Source organism: Hyla sarda, chromosome 6 (assembly GCF_029499605.1).
Source record: "Hyla sarda isolate aHylSar1 chromosome 6, aHylSar1.hap1, whole genome shotgun sequence".
Classification (NCBI taxonomy): domain Eukaryota; kingdom Metazoa; phylum Chordata; class Amphibia; order Anura; family Hylidae; genus Hyla; species Hyla sarda.
Window position 1 is genome coordinate 203,273,346 of NC_079194.1, and position 19,162 is coordinate 203,292,507.

A 19,162-nucleotide genomic window follows, 5' to 3' on the forward strand; every position below is an offset into this window, starting at 1 on the left:
ACTCACTAGGAGATCAAGAGCGGAGCTTGGTGACTAAGGTGCTGGAAGCACCATATACTGGCAAAGGACTTCACATAAGAGGGTAGGTTAGGGTTAATTTAACTATCCTATATTTTTATTTGACATATAAGTAATATGTGTACCAAGTATTATCAAAATATTTCCAGCCGTACGGAAGTTATGCTGCAACATACATTTTCCATAGACTTGCATGGGACTTTAAACAAAAACCCCAATCCTCACAAATGGGGGTGAGTAAGTGTTACATGTGTACCAAGTTTTAATAGAAATATCTTAAGCCCCTTGGAAGTGAGGCTGGAATATAGACACATACACAAACATGGGGGAGATTTATCAAAACCTGTCCAGAGGAAAAGATGCTGATTTGCTAAGTTATTTTTCAGAGGTCTTTTCAAAAATGAAAAAAAGCAATCTGGTTGCTATGGGCAACTCAGCAAACTTTTCCTCTAGACAGGTGTTGCTAAATCTCCCTCATTAAGTTTATATATATATAGATATATATATATATATAGACATGTTGTTTAAAAGAAAGCACTAATGGGGGTCCCTCAAGGTTACTTACCATTGTGTTTTAAATTTCCATGTACATAGAGGGCAGTTTTTAGGTTAAGTGAAGAGTAATTTAAATCACAGTTCCTTCCTTCTAGGAATGGTGCACATTATGGCATATCCACATGGCGTAATATGTGCCAGAAATTCTGAGGTTAGTGTTGAATTTCTGTCACATATTTTACTAGCTTTCATGGACATAGATTAGGCTAATTGACAGAGACATGTCACTCAGGGAGCATTCACATCTTGTTTTGGACATACGGCAGCCGGATCCGGTGGGAGAATTTTAAAAGCAGCTGCTGCCGTATCCCTGCTGGACCCGTGCCACACCCCATTCTTTTAAATGGGCACTGTCAGATACAAAAACTTTTGATACGTTGTACATATGTTGTACAAAACAATAACCTTTCTAATAAACATCATAAGAATATTTTATTTCCTTTTTATAGAAATCATGGCTTATAAAATCATGGCTTTGTCAAAGCTGAAGCACAGGCATGGACAAAGTCCAGTAAGTGAGGGTAGGCTAGCACTCCTCTTTCTGATAGGACAGGAAAGAGCACAGAGGAGTCCTATCAGACAGGAGAGAGCACAGAGGAGTCCTATCAGACAGGAGAGAGCACAGAGGAGTCCTATCAGACAGGAGAGCGCACAGAGGAGCACTATCAGACAGGAGAGAGCACAGAGGAGCACTATCAGACAGGAGAGAGCACAGAGGAGCGCTATCAGACAGGAGAGAGCACAGAGGAGCGCTATCAGACAGGAGAGATCACAGAGGAGTACTATCAGACAGGAGAGAACACAAAGGAGTACTATCAGACAGGAGAGAGCACAGAGGAGTCCTATCAGACAGGAGAGCGCACAGAGGAGCACTATCAGACAGGAGAGAGCACAGAGGAGCACTATCAGACAGGAGAGAGCACAGAGGAGCGCTATCAGACAGGAGAGAGCACAGAGGAGCGCTATCAGACAGGAGAGATCACAGAGGAGTACTATCAGACAGGAGAGAACACAAAGGAGTACTATCAGACAGGAGAGAGCACAGAGGAGTGCTATCAGACAGGAGAGATCAGAGGAGCGTATCGGACAGGAGAGAGCACAGAGGAGTACTATCAGACAGGAGAGAGCACAGAGGAGCGCTATCAGACAGGAGAGATCACAGAGGAGTACTATCAGACAGAAGGGAGCACAGATGAGTGCTATCAGACAGGAGAGTGAAGAGAGGAGTACTATCAGACAGGAGAGAGCACAGAGGAGTGCTATCAGACAGGAGAGAGCACAGAGGAGTACTATAAGACAGGAGAGAGCACAGAGGAATGCTATCAGACAATAGAGAGCACAGAGGAGTGCTATCAGACAGGAGAGGGCACAGAAGAGTACTATCAGACAGGAGAGAGCACAGAGAAGTACTATCAGACAGAAGGGAGCACAGATGAGTGCTATCAGACAGGAGAGTGCAGAGAGGAGTACTATCAGACACGAGAGAGCACAGAGGAGTGCTATCTGACAGCAGAGAGCAAAGAGGAGTGCTATCGGACAGGAGAGAGTACAGAGGAGTACTATGAGACAGGAGAGAGCACAGAGGAGTACTATCAGACAGGGGAGAGCACAGAGGAGTACTATCAGACAGGGGAGAGCACAGAGGAGTCCTATCAGACAGGAGAGAGCACAGAGGAGTCCTATCAGACAGGAGAGAGAACAGAGGAGTCCTATCAGACAGAAGAGAGTACTGAGGAGTCCTATCAGACAGAAGAGAGCACCGAGGAGTGCTATCAGACAGGCGAGGGCACAGAGGAGTGCTATCAGACAGGCAAGAGCACAGAGAGTACTATCAGACAGGCAAGAGCACAGAGGAGTACTATCAGAAAGGAGAGAGCACAGAGGAGTGCTATCAGACAGGAGAGGGTACAGAGGAGTACTATCAGACAGGAGAGCGCACAGAGGAGTACTATCAGACGGGGAGAGCACCGAGGAGTACTATCAGACAGGGGAGAGCACAGAGGAGTACTATAAGACAGGAGAGAGCACAGAGGAGTACTATAAGACAGGAGAGAGCACAGAGAAATGCTATCAGACAGGAGAGGGCACAGAAGAGTACTATCAGATAGGAGAGAGCACAGAGGAGTGCTATCAGACAGGAGAGAGCACGCTGTTTTGTTCGGTCAGGCCTCTGAGACATTCACAGATCAGGAGAACGAGATGGGAGAAGTGCACAGAATTTCTATCCCAGGCTCGTAGCGATCTTTGTCTTGCTGCTCCATTATAAGTCTATGTAGCAGCACAGAAAAAAAAAAAAAGCTACAAACAGAGGAATGAACAGAAATGCAGCGCACTTCTTCTGGCTCGTTCTCCTGATTGGTGGATGTCTCAGAGACTCCAACCGATCAAAATTTTTCACATGTCCATGTGACATGTCAAAAGGTTTTTCTAAGTGACAGTGCCTATGTAAGCAAAAAAAGCAGATAAGAGATATGATGAGATCAAATATTACTTTGTACAATGCTTTCATACCTTCTTTTTCCATCTCCTTCCTGCACTTCCTATCCTCAGCTTGCCTCCTGACTTCAGATAAAGCATCAAAACTGTCTTGTATTTTCTTCCTTTCTTTGGTCTCCCACCGCTCTCTCTCCTCGATTTCAGCTTCTCGACCTCCTCTGGCCCAAGCTTCTGCACATGCTCTGCCAGAAAAGTATAGTCATAAAGTCGCAGATTCTCTACTTTCTTTCTGGCAGTAAATCTGGTTTAGATTTTTTTTTACCTGTCTTTTGGAAATACTGGTCTGTCATCCAGATATGTTAACCCTTTCAATCGCACTGTAACCATCTTTCTGTAATTAGGAATCTTTTTAATGAGTCCATTTCCCATTAGGTTTAATACATGCTACAAGGAAAAGAGCAATTGCAAGATAAGATGATGGCAGTCAAATTGGGAACAGGTGTAATCTGGTTAGATAAATTGCTTGTAGTGTGACAGTAAATTGTACACCCAGATTGTCTTTGATAGACATGAAGATAAGTTGGAAGTGGCCTGAATCTCCATTAACAAAAATGAAAATAATTTGGGGACTTTTGCAAAATACCTCAAAATTAAGACTTTAAACCCTTAAGGACACAGCCCATTTTGACCTTAAGGACACAGCCAATTTTATTTTTGCGTTTTCGTTTTTTCCTCCTCGCTTTCTAAAATTCATAACTCTTTTATATTTCCATTCCCAGACCCATATGAGGGATTGTTTTAATAGTCAAACCATGAAGCTTTTATTAAAAGACGTCAAAATTACAGCTTTCAAAATACAAATAATACCGGTCCGGGGACCAGATGGAACTCAACGTACATTGGCACACATGTAAAGCAGAGAAGTAAAAAACTGGTCTGCATAAAAATGCTCAATACAAGAGCGGCCTTTGGCCACAAAGTACAGAATAATGAGACATACAGTGGGGGTCAAAAGTTTGGGCACCCCAGGTAAAAAAATTTATTAATGTGCATAAAGAAGCCAAGGAAAGATGGAAAAAATCTCCAAAAGGCATCAAATTACAGATTAGACATTCTTATAATATGTCAACAAAAGTTAGATTTTATTTCCATCATTTACACTTTCAAAATAACAGAAAACAAAAAAATGGCATCTGCAAAAGTTTGGGCACCCTGCAGAGTTAATATCTTGTACTGCCCCCTTAGGCAAGTATCACAGCTTGTAAACACTTTTTGTAGCCAGCCAAGAGTCTTTCAATTCTTGTTTGAGGTATCTTTGCCCATTCTTCCTTACAAAAGTCTTCCAGTTCTTTGAGATTTCTGGGCTGTCTGTCACGCACTGCTCTTTTAAGGTCTATCCATAGATTTTCAATTATGCTGAGGTCAGGAGATTGTGAAGGCCATGGCAAAACCTTCAGTTTACGCCTCTTGATGTAATCCCCCGTGGATTTCGAGGTGTGTTTAGGATCATTATCCATTTGTAGAAGTCATCCTCTCTTTAACTTCAGCTTTTTCACAGATGAAATCAAGTTCCAAAATTTGCTGAAATTTTATTGCATCCATTTTTTCCTTCTACCCGTGAGATGTTCCCTGTACCACTGGCTGCAATACAACCCCAAAGCATGATTGATCCACCCCTATGCTTAACAGTTGGACAGAGGTTCTTTTCATTAAATTCTGTTCCCCTTCTTCTCCAAATGTACCTTTGCTCATTCCGGCCAAAAAGTTCAATTTTAACCTCATCGGTCCACAGAACTTGTTTCCAAAATGCATCAGGCTTGTCTATTTGTTCATTTGCAAAGTTCAAATGCTGATTTTTGTGGTGAGGGCGTAGAAGAGGTTTTCTTCTGATGACTCTTCCATGAAGATCATATTTATACAAGTATATCTTTATAGTGGAATAGTGTACCACAACTCCAGAGTCTTCCAGATCTTTCTGGAGGGATTGTGCAGTCAAACGTGGGTTTTAAATAGTTTTTCTCACAATCCTGCAAGCTGTTCTTTCTGATATTTTTCTTGGCCTTCCAGATCTTGCTTTAACTTCCACTGTTCCTGATGACTGCCATTTCTTAATTACATTACGAACAGAGGATATTGACATGTGAAAACGTTTTACTATCTTCTTATAGCCTTCTCCAGCTTTGTGAGCGTCAACTATTTTCAGTTTCAGATTTCTAGTCAAGTGCTTAGAAGAACCCATGGTGCTGATTGTTGGGGCAAAGTCAGATGAGTCTGGGCATTTAAAACCTTTGAGATTGACATCACCTGGTCTTCCCAGATGATGACTGAGAACAATTCATGACACTGGCAGGTCTCAGCTTTGCAAAGGGGGCAGTGCATGCTATAAATTCTGCAGGGTGTCCAAACTTTTGCAGACGCCATTTTTTTTCTGTTATTTTAAAAGTGTAAATGATGGAAATAAAATCTAACTTTTGTTGACATATTATAAGAATGTCTAATCTGTAATTTGATGCCTTTTGGAGAATTTTTTCATCTTACCTTGGCTTCTTTATGCACATTAATACAAATTTTTACCTGGGGTGCCCAAACTTTTGATGCCCACTGTAGGCAAAAGTCGAGAGTGACCGACACCTGCAGATAAATCAGACAGAGGATGTTTAATACAGCGACAGACAATGAGTCATATAATGGCAATGGTGGGATGACAACCAAGGGTCCCACAAGGCATGAAAACTATCTACCGTATCCTCTCTGACAGCTTTTCATACAGTAAAATTAAGTTAATTCTAGAGATTACCTCCCCCAATCTCAGAACCATTTGCTTCCATTGAGAGGCAATATGTATACTAGCTGCCAGGATAGGATATATTGTGCAAGTCGAAAAATCTTGTATCGCATCCTATTGGGTCTACAGCCTAGCAGGCAGAAGGCAGGAGTCCTAGGAACTCGTACAGATAAAACGGAATCAAGAAGGTCTAACACTTGTGTCCAAAATGCAGAGACTATTGGACAAGACCACCATGTATGGTAGATCGTACCCCTCATACGGAAACATAGTGGCGATACTGAAGGGTAAATAATATGTAATCTTAACTGGTACCAAATAGGTCAGATGGAGGACTTAGAGGGCCATCTCCATTAAGCACACCTGCCAGCTACCCCTGCCCAGAACCGCACACCCATCAAGCCATTGCGTAATAGTCATGGTAGTGTGTAAATCACTTTCCCATGCTAACATAAATCTCAGCTTGGTATCAGCAGGCGGAGCATTTAAGCGGGAGTAGAGCAAAGATAGCAAGCCTGGTAGATCGTTTTCACACTGTACACTTTGCGGTAAAAATACATGTTTTCTTTATTCTCTGGGTCAATACGATTAAAATGATACCCAAGGTTACATGCATTTATATTACTGTACTGCTTTAAAAAAATCTCAAACTTTTTTTTTTACAAAATCAGTATGTTTAAAATTGCCTTATTTTAACCACCTCTAACTTTCTTATTTTTCCGTATTCAGGGATGTGTGAGGGCTAATTTTTGTGCCATGATCTGTAGTATGTTTTGGTACCATGCTTGCATATATGTGACTTTTTGATTGCTTTTTATTTAAAAAATTTGCAGTTTGATGTGACAAAAAAGCAGAAATGTTTGACTTTTTTTTTAACGTTTACGCCGTTCAGGATTGTTAACATTATATATTTATAGTTTATTTTACACTTTTCTAGTCCCCATAGGGGACTACAGAGCAATCGCCGCGGGCGATCAGATCAGCCATTTTAAGTGCCGCAGATGCCATAATCACGGCATCTGAGGGGTTAATGGCAGACATCAGCGTGATCAATGATGTCCGCCATTACCGGCGGGTCCGCGGCTAATGACAGCTGCCGTAACCCGCCAGGAATGAGGAGACCGCATCTCCTGCGCTTGCGGCACAGCTGCGCCGTAAATGTACGGCGCTGTGCGCTAAGTGACACTATGCTGCGCCATACCTTTACGGCGCATGTCCTTAAGGGGTTGAAACACCATTTAAGAAATAGATCATAAATAAAACCATATATATACTGGTATTGAAAGTAATCTGTCTGTTTTAGACTACATTCACACTGTTTTACCAATCTGGCAAGGAAATTTAAAAACTAGCCACTACCGTATCCCTGCCGTACCCGTGCTTTTTTTTTTTTATTCATTTGAATGAGCTGACCGGAGTCATATAGTGACTGCCACAGTTTTCAGTCTGGAAAAAAAAACTGACTCCGTCCAGGTCATTCAGATGAATGGTATACAGCGCGGGTCCGACGGGGATACGTCAGTGGCAGGTTTAAATTTCCCCACCGGTTATGGCAGCTGGATTGCTAAAACGTAGTGTTAATGCATCCTAATTCACCCAGTATTTATCAATCCTCACAAGCAATGTAGAAAAATGGTAGTAGAGTAAGATGAATAATGCTTGCTTCCAGCTTCTTTTACAATTTACCAAGTTAGGCATTTTTTCCAGGATATCGATTACTGCAGGATCATCCAGTTTATTGTGGGATAAATCAAGTATACTAATGCTGGGACATTCCTGAAGGTGCTCTATATCTTCTACTGTATGTAACTGATTGTGAGCGATCTGTAAAGTGTTCAGGACCGGAAGACAAGCTGGAATACAAAGATCACAAAGTATCAAGTTAGAATTGAGCTCCAAACTTTTACTATTGTGCCTGAATATCTCTTAGTGTAGAATACAAAAAGACATAACAGTTTTGTGGTTTACATAACATTTATAGACTGTTAAGAGAGAGAAGATTAAGCATGCTTGCTGCTTTCTCATTAAGTCTCATTCTCTCAATAGGAGGTAATAGGTGGTAACAGGTGGAAAGAAACACCTACTATATTACATTTATGATGTATCCTAGGCCATAAATGTCAAGATTCAGAATGCCCTATTACCATTAAATGAAATGTGATAAATGCTCAGGTCACATATGAATGCAGCTAGTAAGTGCAAACTTGAACTGGCCATACTTGAGATACTAAAGTCTTCAGACCCTTTCATTTTTGTTAAGTTGCAGCCTTGTGCTAAAATAAAAAGAAGACATTTTCTCATCATTCTGCACTAAATACCCCATAATGACAAAGTAAAAACAAAATATTTCATGGACATAAGTATTCAGACGCTTTAACCCCTTAAGGACCAGGCCCATTTTGGCCTTAAAGGGGTACTACCGTGGAAAACTTTTTTTTTATTTTTTTACATCAACTGTTTCCAGAAAGTTAAACAGATTTGTAAATCCCTTCTATTAAAAAATCTTAATCCTTCCAGTACTTTTTAGGGTCTGTATACTAAAGAGAAATCCAAAAAAGACATGCATTTCCTCTGATGTCATGACAATAGTGCTCTCTGCTGACCTCTGCTGTCCATTTTAGGAACTGTCCAGAGCAGCATATGTTTGCTATGGGGATTTTCCTCTGCTCTGGACAGTTCCTAAAATGGACAGCAGAGGTCAGCAGAGAGCAATGTGGTCATGACATCAGAGGAAATGCATTTATTTTTTGGATTTCTCTTTAGTAGTACTGGAAGGATTAAGATTTTTTAATAGAAGTAATTTACAAATCTGTTTAACTTTCTGGCACCAGTTGATTTAAAAAAAAAAAAAAAGTTTCCCACGGGAGTACCAATTTGAGGACCAAGCTAATTTTTTTCGTGCATTTTCGTTTTATCCTCCTCGCCTTCTAAAATTCATAACTCTTTCCACCAATTTCCAGCCATAGACCCATATTAGGGCTTGTTTTTTGCGTCACAAATTTTACTTTGTAATGACATCACTCATTTAACCATAAAATGTACGGCGCAACCTAAAAAATATTATTTATGTGGGAAAATTGAAGAGAAAAAAGCAATTTAGCAAATTTTGGAAGGGTTTGTTTTCACGGTGTACACTTTATGGTAAAAATTACGTGTTTTCTTTATTCTGTGGGTTAATACGATTAAAGTGATACCCATGATGTATGCTTTTCTATAATTGTACTGCTTAAAAAAAATCTCAAACTATTTTAACAAAATTTGTAGGTTTAAAATTGGCCTATTTTGACCACCTATAACATTTTTCCGTATATGGGGCGGTATGAGGGCTCATTTTTTGCGCCGTGATCTGTAGTTTTTATCGGTACTACTTTTGCTTAGGTTTTACTATTTATACATTTTTTTATAATTTTTTTTTTTTGTAAAAATGTGACAAAAATGCAGCAATTTTTTATTTTTTTACGTTTAAGCTGTTCAACGTACGGGATAATTAACAATATATTTTGGTAGTTCAGACTTTTACGCACGCCTCTATACCAAAATTATGTTTATAAAAATTTTTTTTTTACGCTATTATGGGGGTAAAATGGGAAAAATGGATGATTTACGTTTTTATTGGGGAGGGGATTTTACAAATTTTTTTACTTTTTATTTTTCCCTTTGTTTTTTTTTTTTTTTTTTTTTTTACACTTTAATAGTCCCCATAGGGGACTATTTATAGCAATAATTTTATTTCTAATACTGTTCAGTGCTATGCATTGGGCATAGCACTTATCAGTGTTATCGGTGATCTTCTGCTCTGGACTGCTCAATATCAGACCAGAGCAGAAGACCCTTGGAGATGGACGGAAGCCATTATGGGTGACCGGATCCCCGCGGCAGCACTGCGGGCGATCCGATCATCCATTTAAAAAGTACCGCACTGCCGCAGATGCCCTGATCTGTATTGATCATGGCATCTGAGGGGTTAATGGCGGACATCCGCGCAATCGCGGATGTCTGCCTTTACCGGCAGGTCCCTGGCTGCTGATAGCAGCCGGGACCTGCCACACATGATGCTCATGGTCATGGCGGAGCGGAAATGTACGTAATGGTGTGTTAAGTACCACGGCACCATGACGTACATTTACGTCCATTGTCGTTCTTAGTTAAAGAGTACCTGTCACCAAACTAAACTTTTATATCGTTCCTTATGTAATTATAAGACACTTATGTATGAAAATTTTAATAGCAAGTAAATAGCAACCTTTATATGTATTTTAATGAAATTGAAAAACGTCTACTAGGTGGCTCTGTTCTGTTCTCTGTCAAACAGTTAGATCGGTCTCCTCCCAGCCTGGCAGGAGACCAAACTTAGGAAGTACGTGCAGGGAATGGCAAGGCACAGCTCTCGCAGGCTTCAGTGATGTCGTGCCTGCTGGGGAACACGCACTTTCTCCTGCCAGGAGTTTACACAATGTGAATTATGATGAAGGTATGATACAGAGCTTTTTAAAGCTCAGAAATTTTTTCGAAGGCAGGAGGGGTGTAAGTAGTAGTTAGGGAATATAATCTGAGTTAGTTTATTTTTTGCACCACCAATTCTACTTTGTAATGACATCAGTCATTTTACCCAAAAATCTACGACGAAATGGAAAAAAAAAATTCATTGTGCGACAAAATTGAAGAAAAAACACCATTTTGTAAATTTTGGGGGCTTCCGTTTCTACACAGTACATGTTTCAGTAAAAATGACACCTTATCTTTATTCTGTAGGTCCATACGATTAAAATGATACCCTACTTTTGTAGGTTTGATCTTGTCGTACTTCTGGAAAAAAAATCCTAACTACATGCAGGAAAATTTTTATGTTTAAAATTGTCATTTTCTGACCCCTATAACATTTTAATTTTTCCGCGTACGGGGCGGTATGAGGACTCATTTCTTGTATCGTGATGTGAAGTTTTTAGCGGTACCATTTTTTACATTGATCGGACTTTTTGATTTTCAAGATATAATAAGTGACCAAAAATACACTATTGGAATTTATTTGCGCGTATGCCATTAACCATGCGGTTTAATTAATGATATATTTTTATAATTCGGACATTTCCGCACGTGGCGATACCATATATGTTTATTTTTATTTAGAAGCATAGAATGTGTCGGCAGATAAGAACCATTTGGCCCATCTAGTCTGCCCAATAATCTGAATTCTATCAATAGTCCCTGGCCCTATATTAGGGTGGGTTCACACTACGTTTTGTCCCATACGGGAGCGCATACGGCAGGAGGGAGCTAAAAGCTCGCGCTCCCGTATGTAACCGTATGCGCTCCCGTATGCCATTCACGTCAATGAGCCGACCGGAGTGAAACGTTCGGTCCGGTCGGCTCATTTTTGCGCCGTATGCGCTTTTACAACCGGACCTAAAACCGTGGTTGACCACGGTTTTAGGTCCGGTTGTAAAAGCGCATACGGCGCAAAAATGAGCCGACCGGACCGAACGTTTCACTCCGGTCGGCTCATTGAAGTGAATGGCATACGGGAGCGCATACAGTCACATACGGGAGCGCGAGGTTTTAGCTCCCTCCTGCCGTATGCGCTCCCGTATGGGACAAAACGTAGTGTGAACCCAGCCTTATATGAAGGATAGCCTTATGCCTATCCCATGCATGCTTAAACTTCTTCACTGTATTTGCAGCGACCACTTCTGAAGGAAGGCTATTCCATGCATCCACTACTTTCTCAGTAAAGTAATACTTCCTGATATTACTTTTAAACCTTTGCCCCTCTAATTTAAAACTATGTCCTCTTGTAGTAGTTTTAAATATGCTCTCCTCCATTACCGTGTTGATTCTCTTTATGTATATAAAAGTCTCTATCATATCCCCTCTGTCTCTTCTTTCTTCCAAGCTATACATGTTAAGGTCCTTTAACCTTTCCTGGTAAGTTTTATCATGCAATCCATGTACTACTTTAGACCCCAATTCCTCCTGCAATTCATGTACTAGTTTAGATAATAATTTACACCGTTGTTTTTTTTTAAATAAGAAAAGGGGGATGATTCTTACTTTTATTAGGGAAGGGGTTAAATGATCTTTATTAACTTTTTTTTTGTCACTTTTTTTTGCAATGTTATAGCTCCCATATAACACTGCACACACTGATCTTTTACATTGAGCATTGTTATCCCATAGGATAATATTGCTCAATGATTCTGCCGCTTGACTGCTCAAGCCTGGATCTCAGAAACTAAGCAGTAATTCGGCGATCAGACACCAGGAGGCAGTTAAGGGGACCCTCCTCGTGTCCTACAGCTGTTCAGGATGCCGCAATTTCACCGCAGCGATCCCAAACTGCCCCTAGCTAACCGGCATTTATTAACTTTCACTTTAGACGTGGCAATCAACTTTGAACGCCGCATCTAAAGGGTTAATAGCATGCAGCACCGCGATCAGTGCCGCGCACTATTAGCCACGGGTCCTGGCTGTTGCTAGGTGCCGGGCCTGATCCACTATGACGAGGGGCCACACCATGACGTACATGTATGTCATGGGTCGGGAAGGGATTAAAGCCCCTTTGGCAACAATTACAGCCTTCAGTCCTACAAGGTTTGTACACCCGGATTAAGGGGTTTTCTGATCTTTTCCTGGTACATCATCTCAAGCTCTGTCAGGTTGAATGAGGACTGTTGTATGAAAGTCATTTTCAGGTCTTTCCAGAGTATTCAACTGGGTTTAAGTCAGGGCTCTGGCTGGGCCACTCAAGGACATTCAGAGTTGAGAGGCTGTGTCTTTGCTTAACCCCTTAAGGACCGGGGTTTTTTCCGTTTTTGCATTTTCGTTTTTTGCTCCTTGCCTTTAAAAAATCATAACTCTTTCAAATTTGCACCTAAAAATCCATATGATGGCTTATTTTTTGCGCCACCAATTCTACTTTGTAATGACGTCAGTCATTTTGCCCAAAAATCTACGGTGAAGTGGGGAAAAAAATCATTGTGCGACAAAATTGAAAAAAAAAAACCGATGTTTTGTAACTTTTGGGGGCTTCCGTTTCTACGTAGTACATTTTTTGGTAAAAATGACACCTTATCTTTATTCTGTAGGTCCATACGATTAAAATGATACCCTACTTATATAGGTTTGATTTTGTCGGACTTCTGGAAAAAATCATAACTACATGCAGGAAAATTAATACGTTTAAAATTGTCATCTTCTGACCCCTATAACTTTTTTATTTTTCCGTGTATGGGGCGGTATGAGCGCTAATTTTTTGTGCCGTGATCTGAAGTTTTTAACGGTACCATTTTTGCATTGATAGGACTTATTGATCGCTTTTTATTCATTTTTAAATGATATAAAAAGTGACCAAAAATGCACTATTTTGGACTTTGGAATTTTTTTGCGCGCACGCCATTGACCGAGCGGTTTAATTAATGATATATTTTTATAATTTGGACATTTCCGCACGCGGTGATACCATATATGTTTATTTTTATTTACACTGTGTTTTTTTTTTTTTATTGGAAAAGGGGGGTGATTCAAGGGAGGAGTTAAATGATCTTTATTCACTTTTTTTTCACTTTTTTTTGCAGTGTTATAGGTCCCATAGGGACCTATAACACTGCACACACTGATCTCCTATGCTGATCACTGGTTTCTCATAAGAAACCAGTGATCAACGATTCTGCCGCATGACTGCTCATGCCTGGATCTCAGGCACTGAGCAGTCATTCGGCGATCAGACAGCGAGAAGGCAGGAAGGGGCCCTCCCGCTGTCCTGTCAGCTGTTCGGGATGCAGCGATTAGCCGCGGCTATCCCGAACAGCCCGACTGAGCAAGCCGGGAACTTTCACTTTCACTTTTAGCCGCGCGGCTCAGCTCTGAGCGCGCGGCTAAAGGGTTAATAGCGCGCAGCGCCGCGATCGGCGCTGCGCGCTATTAGAGGCGGGTCCCGGCTTCACTATGACGCCGGGCCCGCCGTGATATGACGCGGGGTTACTGTGTAACCCCGCGTTATATCAGAAGAGCAGGACCAAGGACGTACCGGTACGTCCTTGGTCCTTAACCCCTTAAGGACCAGGCCATTTTACACCTTAAGGACCAGGAGCGTTTTTTGCAATTCTGACCACTGTCACTTTAAACATTAATAACTCTGGAATGCTATTAGTTATCATTCTGATTCCGAGATTGTTTTTTCGTGACATATTCTACTTTAACTTAGTGGTAAAATTTGATGGTAACTTGCATCCTTTCTTGGTGAAAAATCCCCAAATTTGATGAAAAAAATTAAAATTTTGCATTTTTCTAACTTTGAAGCTCTCTGCTTGTAAGGAAAATGGATATTCAAAATAAAACATTTTTGGGTTCACATATACAATATGTCTACTTTATGTTTGCATCATAAAATTTATGAGTTTTTACTTTTGGAAGACACCAGAGGGCTTCAAAGTTCAGCAGCAATTTGGAAATTTTTCACAAAATTTTCAAACTCGCTATTTTTCATGGACCAGTTCAGGTTTGAAGTGGATTTGAAGGGTCTTCATATTAGAAATACCCCATAAATGACCCCATTATAAAAACTACACCCACCAAAGTATTCAAAATGACATTCAATAAGTGTATTAACCCTTTAGGTGTTTCACAGAAATAGCAGAAAAGTGAAGGAGAAAATTCACAATCTTCATTTTTTACACTCGCATGTTCTTGTAGACCCAATTTTAGAATTTTTGCAAGGGGTAAAAAGGAGAAAATTTTTACTTGTATTTGAAACCCAATTTCTCTCGAGTAAGCACATACCTCATATGTCTATGTTAATTGTTCGGCGGGCGCAGTAGAGGGCTCAGAAGGGAAGGAGCGTCAAATGGTTTTTGGGGGGCATGTCACCTTTAGGAAGCCCCTATGGTGCCAGGACAGCAAAAAAAAAAAAACCACATGGCATACCATTTTGGAAACTAGACCCCTCAGGGAACGTAACAAGGGGTAAAGTGAACCTTAATACCCCACAGGTGATTCACGACTTTTGCATGTTAAAAAAAAATATAAAAATAATGTTTTACCTAAAATGCTTGGTTTCCCAAAAATTTTACATTTTTAAAAAGGATAATAGCAGAAAATACCCCCCAAAATTTGAAGCCCACTTTCTCCCGATTCAGAAAACACCCCATATGGGGGTGAAAAGTGCTCTGCTGGCGCACTACAGGTCTCAGAAGAGAAGGAGTCACATTTGGCTTTTTGAAAGAAAATTTTGCTCTGGGGGCATGCCGCATTTAGGAAGCCCCTATGGTGCCAGGACAGCAAAAAAAAAACACATGGCATACCATTTTGGAAACCAGACCCCTCGGGGAACGTAAAAAGGGGTAAAGTGAACCTTAATATCCTACAGGTGTTTCACGACTTTTGCATATGTTAAAAAAAAATTTTTTTTACCTAAAATGCTTGGTTTCCCAAAATTTTTACATTTTTAAAAAAGGGTAATAGCAGAAAATACCCCCCAAAATTTGAAACCCAATTTCTCCCGATTCAGAAAACACCCCATATGGGGGTGAGAAGTGCTCTGCTGGCGCACTACAGGTCTCAGAAGAGAAGGAGTCACATTTGGCTTTTTGAAAGCAAATTTTGCTCTGGGGGCATGCCGCATTTAGGAAGCCCCTATGGTGCCAGGACAGCAAAAAAAAACCCACATGGCATACCATTTTGGAAACTAGACCCCTCGGGGAACGTAACAAGGGGTAATGTGAACCTTAATACCCCACAGGTGATTCACAACTTTTGCATATGTAAAAAAAAATAAAAAAATTTTACCTAAAATGTTGGTTTCCCAAAAATTTTAGATTTTTAAAAAGGGTAATAGCAGAAAATACCCCCCATAATTTGTAACACAATTTCTCCCGAGTACGGCGATACCCCATGTGACCCTAAACTGTTGCCTTGAAATACGACAGGGCTCCAAAGTGAGAGCGCCATGCACATTTGAGGCCTGAATTAGGGATTGCATAGGGGTGGACATAGGGGTATTCTACGCCAGTGATTCCCAAATAGGGTGCCTCCAGCTGTTGTAAAAGTCCCAGCATGCCTGGACAGTCAGTGGCTGTCTGGTAATACTGGGAGTAGTTGTTTTGCAACAGCTGGAGGCTCCGTTTTGGAAACAGTGGCGTATCAGACGTTTTTCATTTTTATTGGGGAGGGGGGCTGTGTAGGGGTATGTGTATATGTAGTGTTTTTTACTTTTTATTTTATTTTGTGTTAGTGTAGTGTAGTGTTTTTAGGGTACAGTCGCACGGGCGGGGGGTTCACAGTAGTTTCTCGCTGGCAGTTTGAGCAGCGACAGAAAATTTGCCTCAGCTCAAACTTGCAGCCGGATACTTACTGTAATCCTCCGCCCATGTGAGTGTACCCTGTACGTTCACATTGGGGGGGGGGGGGGGGGACATCCAGCTGTTGCAAAACTACAACTCCCAGCATGTAGGGTCTATAAGTGCATGCTGGTAGTTGTAGTTTTGCAACAGCTGGAGGCTCCGTTTTGGAAACGGTGGCGTACCAGACGTTTTTCATTTTTATTGTAGGGGTATGTGTATATGTAGTGTTTTTTTACTTTTTATTTTATTTTGTGGTAGTGTAGTGTTTTTAGGGTACAGTCACACGGGCGGGGGTTCACAGTAGTTTCTCGCTGGCAGCTTGAGCTGCAGCACAAAATTTGCTGCAGCTCAAACTTGCAGCCGGATACTTACTGTAATCCTCTGCCCATGTGAGTGTACCCTGTACATTCACATTGGGGGGGGGGGGAACATCCAGCTGTTGCAAAACTACAACTCCCAGCATGTACGGTCTATCAGTGCATGCTAGAAGTTGTAGTTTTGCAACAGCTGGAGACACACAGGTTGTGAAACACAGAGTTTGGCAACAAACTCAGTGTTTTGCAACCAGTGTGCCTTCAGCTGTTGCAAAAGCTACAACCCCCAGCATGTACGGACAGCGGAAGGGCATGCTGGGTGTTGTAGTTATGCAACAGCGGGAGGCATACTACTTTGGCTGGGGATGCTGGGGATTGTAGTTATGCAACAGCTGGAGACACACTGGTTTGCTACTTAACTCAGTGTGCCTTCAGCTGTTGCAAAACTACAACTCTCAGCAGTCACCGACAGCCAACGGGCATGCTGGGAGTTGTAGTTATGCAACCAGCAGATGCACCACTACAACTCCCAGCATGCACTTAAGCTGTTTGTGCAAGCTGGGAGTTGTAGTTACACAACAGCTGAAGGTACACTTTTCCATAGAAAGAATGTGCCTCCAGCTGTTGCAAAACCATAAGTCCCAGCATGCCCATAAGTGCATGCTGGGAGTTGTGGTGGTCTGCCTCCTCCTGTTGCATAACTACAGCTCCCAGCATGCCCTTTTTGCATGCTGGGAGCTGTTGCTAAGCAACAGCAGGAGGCTGTCACTCACCTCCTGCTGCTGCTTGATCGCCGCACAGGTCAGTCCCGCCGCCGCCGCTCCTGGGGCCCCGATCCCAACATTAACGCCGGGGATCGGGGTCCCCAGCACCAGGGGTGCACGTCCCGCACCCGCTCACGTCCTCCGGAAGAGGGGCGGAGCGGGTGCGGGAGTGACACCCGCAGCAGGCGCCCTGATCAGGCGGCCGACGAATCAGGGCGATCGTGAGTGCCACCTCACCCCTGCAGGCTCTGGCTGTTCGGGGCCGTCTCTGACGGCCCCGATCAGCCAGTAATTCCGGGTCACCGGGTCACTGGAGACCCGATTGACCCGGAATCGCCGCAGATCGCTGGACTGAATTGTCCAGCGATCTGCGGCCATCGCCGACATGGGGGGGCATAATGACCCCCCTGGGCGATATGCCGCGATGCCTGCTGAACGATTTCAGCAGGCATCGGGCACTGGCTCCCCTCCGGCTAGCGGCGGGGGCCGGGAAAGGACAGGACGTACTCCTACGTCCTCGGTCCTTAAGGACTCGGAAACGGGGGCGTAGGAGTACGTCCATTGTCCTTAAGGGGTTAAAGGGGTACTCCGTGGAACTTTTATTTTTTATTAACTGGTGCCAGAAAGTTAAACAGATTTGTAAATTACTTCTATTTAACAATCTTAATCCATCCAGTACTTATCAGCTGCTGTATAATACAGAGAAAGTTCATTTATTTTCTGTCTGACCATAGTGCTCTCTGTTGACACCTCTGTCCATGTCAGGAACAATTCCCCATAGCAAACCTCTCCTGCTCTGGACAGTTCATGACATGAACAGAGGTGTCAGCAGAGAGCACTGTGGTCAGACAGAAAAATTCAAAAAGAAAAGAACTTCCTCTGTATTATAGGGCAGCTGAAAAGTACTGGAAGGATTAAGATTTGTAAATAGAAGTAATTTAAAATTCTGTTTAACTTTATGGCACCAGTTGATTTAAAAATAAATAAATAAATAAAGTTTTTCACCGGAGTACCCCTTGTTGCCCATAGAAACCAATCAGATCACATCTTTCATTCCTCAGAGGCTTTTAAATGAAAGAAGCAATCTGATTGGTTGCTATGGGAAACTAGGCAACTTTTCCTCTACACAGGTCTTGATAAATCCCCCTCATTGTCTTCTTGGAAAGTGAACCTTCGACCTAGTCTGAGGTCCAGAGCACTCTGGATCAGGATTTCATTAAGAATATCTCTGCACTTAGCTTGCTCCATTTAGCTTTCCCTCATTTATGACCTGTCTCACTATCCCTGTTGCTGAAAAACACCCCCACAGCATGATGCTACCACCAACATGCTTCATTGTAGGAATGGTATTGGGTAGGTTATTCCCAGTGCCTGGTCTCCCCCAGACATGATGCTTAAAATTGAGGCCATTCTTTGTTTCATCAGACCAGAACATCTTGTTTCTTACAGTCTGAAAGTCCTTTAGAAGGTGAAATAATCCCGACACTCGCTTGTTTCTTATGCAAATAGTAACGTGTTTTATTCACACGGTGCAAATCACTTACAATTACAACAACACGTTTCGGCCAATGCCTTTCTAAGACTGACAAAGGCATTGGCCGAAACGCGATGTTATTGTACGTGATTTGTACTGTGTGAATAAAACACGTTACTATTTGCATAAGAAACAAGCGAGTGTCGGGATTATTTCACCTTTCAGGTACCCAGCTTTCCGCGAGCACCGCTACTCACCTGAGTGCCAACCCTTTACAACTTTGTGAAAGTCCTTTAGTCCTTTATTTTTTTTTTTTTTTTCTTTAGTAAAGTCCAGGCAGCATTCATTTGTCTGTTACTAAGGCAGTGTTTCCCAACCAGGGTGCCTCCAGGGGTTGCAAAACTACAACTCCCAGAATGCCTGGACTATTCTGGGAGTTGTAGTTTGGAACACCTGGAGGCACCCTGGTTGGGAAACACTGT

The 19,162-nt window shown here is 42.0% G+C and overlaps 1 protein-coding gene across 4 annotated transcripts in view; it reads right to left on the reverse strand.

Annotated features, from left to right (window-relative positions):
• The window catches only part of DNAAF1 (dynein axonemal assembly factor 1), a 68,941-nt gene that overhangs the window by 12,938 nt on the left and 36,841 nt on the right, over positions 1-19,162 (reverse strand). For 3 of the 4 annotated variants that reach the window (XM_056526284.1, XM_056526283.1, XM_056526286.1), the window contains 3 exons: positions 7,412-7,647; positions 3,332-3,453; positions 3,085-3,251 (listed from right to left, as the gene is read on the reverse strand). In XM_056526284.1, coding sequence (XP_056382259.1) covers positions 3,085-3,251; positions 3,332-3,453; positions 7,412-7,647 — 525 coding nt within the window. The remainder of the gene's footprint in view (positions 1-3,084; positions 3,252-3,331; positions 3,454-7,411; positions 7,648-19,162) is intronic. The other variant, XM_056526285.1, reaches the window with a different exon arrangement.